Source organism: Schistocerca americana, chromosome 11 (assembly GCF_021461395.2).
Source record: "Schistocerca americana isolate TAMUIC-IGC-003095 chromosome 11, iqSchAmer2.1, whole genome shotgun sequence".
NCBI classification, from domain to species: domain Eukaryota; kingdom Metazoa; phylum Arthropoda; class Insecta; order Orthoptera; family Acrididae; genus Schistocerca; species Schistocerca americana.
In genome coordinates this window covers 132,034,729-132,040,136 of record NC_060129.1, presented here as the reverse complement: position 1 = coordinate 132,040,136, position 5,408 = coordinate 132,034,729, and the positions used below count along the sequence as shown (strand labels likewise).

Below are 5,408 nucleotides of genomic sequence, written 5' to 3'. Positions count from 1 at the left end.
TTGGCGATGCACGATCACCATGTTGGCTTGTTCCTGACATGAATACCAGACCACTCTGCTGCTTATAGTACGCTGAGTCAATCACACGGCCCCAACACAAGGAACACACGGGACCTGGTCAGACGAAGTGCCAGTCATCAGCGACAGCTATCATAGCAACGACACATTTCCAGACCCCTATTCATGGGGACATTTTTCTTCAGAAACCGTCCCAGTAGTTTGCCAGTTTCATTAATCTTCACCGTGTAGAGAGTGCTGTGTAAGGGCAAAGCTCTTCTGAGTTAGTCTGCGTTTCAGAATCGTCCACAATGGAAGCAGTGCAGGAGGTCAGCTTGGGCGCCCTGCTGGACGCTGGGGACGGCGCCGTGGTGACTCTGGTGGCCGGCGACACGCGGCTGGTGGCGCACAGGGCCGTCCTGGCCGCCAGGAGCCCCGTGATTGCCGCCATGTTCCTCCACGGCACGCCGGAGGCCAGCAGCGACCAGCTAGCACTCCCTGACGTGGAGGGCCCAGTCCTGCAAGAGCTGCTGGGCTACCTCTACACCCTGCAGGCGTCCCAGCTGCCTGGCATGGCCCACCAGCTGCTGGCCGCCGCTGACAGATACGGAGTGTCCGTCCTGAAGGCAGAGTGTGAGCAGCAGGTGGCTGCACAGCTGTCTGTCGAGACTGCGGCGGCCACCGCTGTCCTCGCGATTAGGCACTCTGCTGACAGCCTGAAGCAGGCTGCCGTCGCCTACATTAAGGCCCACTTGGTCAGTGTGATGGCCACGCAGGGCTGGGCAGATGCAATGCATAGCCAGCCTGAAGATTTGATCGAAGTGTGTCGCCTGGTATCTGATCCACCAGTGGAAGCCAGGTGAGCACAAGACAAGCCACTCATCTGTGTTGCTCAGTTTTAAGTATATGTGTATATCTGAGTCATAAATCTTTCCTACAAAGATTGCTTACCTAGGTCTATGATGTTAAATGTATCGTTAGCAATGGCCTTTCTCTGGTAGTTTATGCAGCCTTCATTAAATTCTCATAACAGTTTAATCGAAAGTCTAAGATGAACTATGTTGATTAGCAGATAACTTTGCTAAAACAGGTCTTGGAAGATACTAATGTTCTGTAGCTTCTTAAATTAGTTTTAAATTACTGCCAATCAATCTTTCTGTTATTTGCATAAGTACAGGAACATGTAAAGTAGGTTTGTTAGTTAATTGGTTACATGTTCTGTAAATCATTTGAATGATTCTTTTATTGAAATGATTTGAACGAGTTAGTTTACAGGATGTGTATACATGACTAGTGCTGAGAGTAACGAGTGCATTGCTCCTGCTCATGCAGCTACAGTTAAAGAAATATATTTTGTCTTACATGCTAATAGTTTTGAAGTACAAATTCAACCATGGAATGGAGGGAGCTATCTTCTTGTTTTTGGCCCAATGGTATATACTGTATTATATTTGTCTCTGTATGTGGAAGATATACCATTCTTGCCGTTTTTCTCATTCGGTTCACATATCTACCAATTCATAATTTTGATGCCAACCATACCAAGTGCACATTAACTCTTGCAATGTTCTAGATGCTAACATAGTACTGCAAACCTTTGACAGGAGATCATAAATTCCTTGCCTGTACTTTTCAGACCATTCTGATAAGGTTCCTCGTATTTCAACCACAACAATTGTAGTAGGTGAGGGTCTGTCATTCGCATTACTGTTGATTGGTCTTGTAGGTCACTTTATACATATAAGGATCTGAGTACATCATCCACTGGATGCTTGTCATATTTCCTGATTGAAACTTCCTGCAGGAGAGCTTCTGTATAGTTTAGCAGGTAGGAGACGAGGTACTGGCAGAAGTAAAACTGTGAGGACGGGGCGTGAGTCGTGCTTGGGTAGCTCAGTTGGTAGAGCACTTGCCCGCGAAAGGCAAAGTTCCTGAGTTCGAGTCTCGGTCCAGCACACAGTTTTAATCTGCCAGGAAGTTTCATATCAGCGCACACTCCGCTGTAGAGTGAAAATTTCATTCTAGATATATTTCCTGATTATTTACTAATGCTGTTGCAAAGGACTAGATATTTTAGCATAAAGTTTAGATAAACCAAGAACTTTATAACAGGGAAGTAACTACCGCTAGTGTTTAATAATTCTTGCACTGACGTGGCTAAATAAGAGAGGAACTCCCCTTCTGGCATGTATAACTTCTCATGGGATCGCTATTAATTCCAATTTCAAACAGAAGTGGGCAGTAATATAGATTGTGATTCCAAACCATCTCAGCCACCAAGTCCAGATACCATAGGAAAGGACTGAGCACAACCACATCACACTACTTGCAGCTGCACAAGCTAATACAGCCAGTTATTCCCAAATCCTCGCGTCAGCATGCTGCTCCCTGGCTCTCAGCAAACAGTGTGTTGTCACCACTCTAGACCTGCCTTGGCAACAATGCTCTCCAGGTGACCTTAGCTACCTTAGTCAAACTTGCTCATGGATACTGGAATCTGCAGACATAAATTCAGTCTCTAATTACAGTATCAATTCCTTGCACAGTTGATTCCTTCTCTGAACGCAATAAGTACAAAATTCTGTAGTCAACGTAATCATTTTCATCCAAAGTCCCTGCTATATGTCTGGATGGCACTAAGAAAATAAATAGGAATCATACATTCATATCGTTTTACTCCAGACACAATGGTAATGTTACTCTGTAGCCACTGATACGATACATACATAATTTGCAAACACAGACAGATGTATAGATCAGTGACCATCTTTCAGGATTCAGTGTTCAGCCTGTATCATTTCCTCACTAGCTGAAGTCGCACCTGACTTCAACCGCGCTTGTTGTTGTTGTTGTTGTTGTTGTGGTCTTCAGTCCAGAGACTGGTACGATGCAGCTCTCCATGCTACTCTATCCTGTGCAAGCTTCTTCATCTCACGGCAACCAACATCCTTCTGAATCTGTTTCCTGTGTTCATCTCTTGGTCTCCATTTACGATTTTCACCCTCTGCACTGCCCTCCAATACTAAATTGGTGATCCCTTGATGTCTCAGAATATGTCGTACCAACCGATCTCTTCTTCTAGTCAAGTTGTGCCATAAATTTCTCTTCTCCCCAATTCTATTCAATACCTCCTCATCAGTAATGTGATCTACCCACGTGATTTTCAGCATCCTTCTGTAGCACCACATTTCGAAAGCTTCTATTCTCTTTTTGTCTAAACTGTTTGTCATCCACGTTTCACTTCCATACATGGCTACACTCCATACAAATACTTTCACAAAAGACTTACTGACACTTAAATCTATACTCGATATTAACAAATTGCCAGTTTAAATTTTATATCTTCTCTACTTCGACCATCATCAGTTATTTTGCTACCCATAGAGCAAAACTCATCTACTACTTTAAGTGTCTCATTTCCTAATCTAATTCCCGATTTAATTCGACTAATATCCTTGTATTGCTTTTTTTGATGTTCACCTTACATCCTCGTTTCATGACACTGTCCATTCCGTTCAGCTGCTCTTCCAGGTCCATTGCTGTTTCTGACAGAATTACAATGTCATTGGCGAACCACAAAGTTTTAATTTCTTCTCCATGGATTTTAGAAACCGAATCTTTCTTTTGTTTCCTTTACTGCTTGCTGGTCATAGTGCCACACGAAATAAATCTGATTGTTATTGGCCTTCTGATTTGTGAATGATTTTTATTATTACGTACTTAGAGCTTGCACTCCAACAATTTTTCTATCACTCTAGATACAATATCTATCTTTCATTCGTGCTTTGTTTGTACGATCTGTATTTTGATATGCTAAGCTACAAGGAGTTGAAACTCAGGACAATATGTATATAAACACATTAGTTCAGTACTAATTGAATATAAATTTTGTTTCGTGTATATTTGAAATACTTTCAATTGTAGTACAGAATATATCGATTATTTAAATTTTATTTCTCAGCGTACAGTGGAATAGCTATATATTGGACTCATCTTTATGTTTCAGGCTAAGAAAAAATATCGTTGCGCTTGGTAACACGTTATTAGAAGAAACATGGCTGCAAGAACTGACTGCTGATAATCCGAAGATCATTGCAGACGAATCAGCGCATTTTGTCGGAAATAGTGTTGAAACACATGTATTTTGTACCCAGGAGAAGAGATCGTATGCTACAAATATCTGCAACTTAGAGGAAAAGGAGTATCAAGACTTTGGCTGCAGTTCACGCAAGCAGAGCATTTCGTCAGACAAGAAGCTCAACACTGATGGTGTTCAGTCAACAGCACATAAGTGTACATTGTCTGATGAAGTACCTCTCAGCAATAGCAGCTTCAGCACTCATTGTGTGACGATGCCAGGGATTAGTAAAAAGGAAGATCAATGTGGCAAAATCACTGATAAACTTTGTAGAAACCAGTCCCATGAAATAATGTGTGCTGATGAGAGACCACACAAATTCCACTCTTCTACAAAATCCTTCACTACAACTGATAATCTCAGTCCACAAAGGTCTGTCGTTAACGAAAAATCAGTAACTGAATCAAATCTTCTCAAAGAACCAGCTTCAGTACATGACAGTGAGGAAATCAAAAAATGTGAAGTTGATGGGAAATCCATTAATCAGTCTTGTAATCCGAAAACAAGCAATTTAACTCACACTGGCGAGAGGTCACACAAATGTGATGTCTATGGAAAATCTTTTAGTAAGTCATTCCATCTCAAAACGCAAACCGTAAGTCAAACTAGCAAGAATCTACACAAATGTGATGTTTGTGGAAAATGCTTTACTAGGTCTGATAATATGAAAGTCCATTTACGAACACATACTGGATACAGACCACACAAATGTAAAGTTTGTGGAAAATCATTTACTCGCTCTTGTAGTCTTAAAAAGCATTGCTTAATCCATATAGGAAAGAAACCTTACCAATGTGATGTTTGTGGAAAATGTTTTATTCAGTCAGCCCATCTCCAATTGCACACATTAAGTCATACTGACCAGAGACTGTACCTATGTGATGTGTGTGGGAAATCTTATGCACGGCCTAATGTTTTCAGGTCACATTTATTAAGACATCATAAAGAGTGACCACATAAATGTGATTTTTTGTGAGAAATTATTTATTAGGACTAGTATAGTCAAAAGTATCATTAGTGCATACTGTCGAAAAAACTCACAAATATCGTGTTTGTGGGAAAATGCTTACCTACATCTAAAAATCTCAAAAAATATTTACTGACACATACTGTACAGCGAAAAGAAAAATGTGAAGTTTGTGGAAAATCATGTATTCTCTCTAGTTATCTCAATATGCAATCCTTAATACATATAGGTAAGAAACCCTACAAATTTGATGTTTGTGGGAAATCTTTTACTCAGTTAGCTCATCTCCAATCGCACACTGTAATT

At 41.0% G+C, this 5,408-nt stretch overlaps 1 protein-coding gene across 1 annotated transcript; it reads left to right on the top strand.

Moving 5' to 3' along the window:
- Nucleotides 1–308: 308 nt before the first annotated feature.
- On the top strand, nucleotides 309–860 carry LOC124553373 (speckle-type POZ protein B-like). The gene has a single exon (XM_047127244.1). The coding sequence runs from the start codon at nucleotides 309–311 to the stop codon at nucleotides 858–860; it is 552 nt and encodes a 183-aa protein (XP_046983200.1).
- Nucleotides 861–5,408: the final 4,548 nt, after the last annotated feature.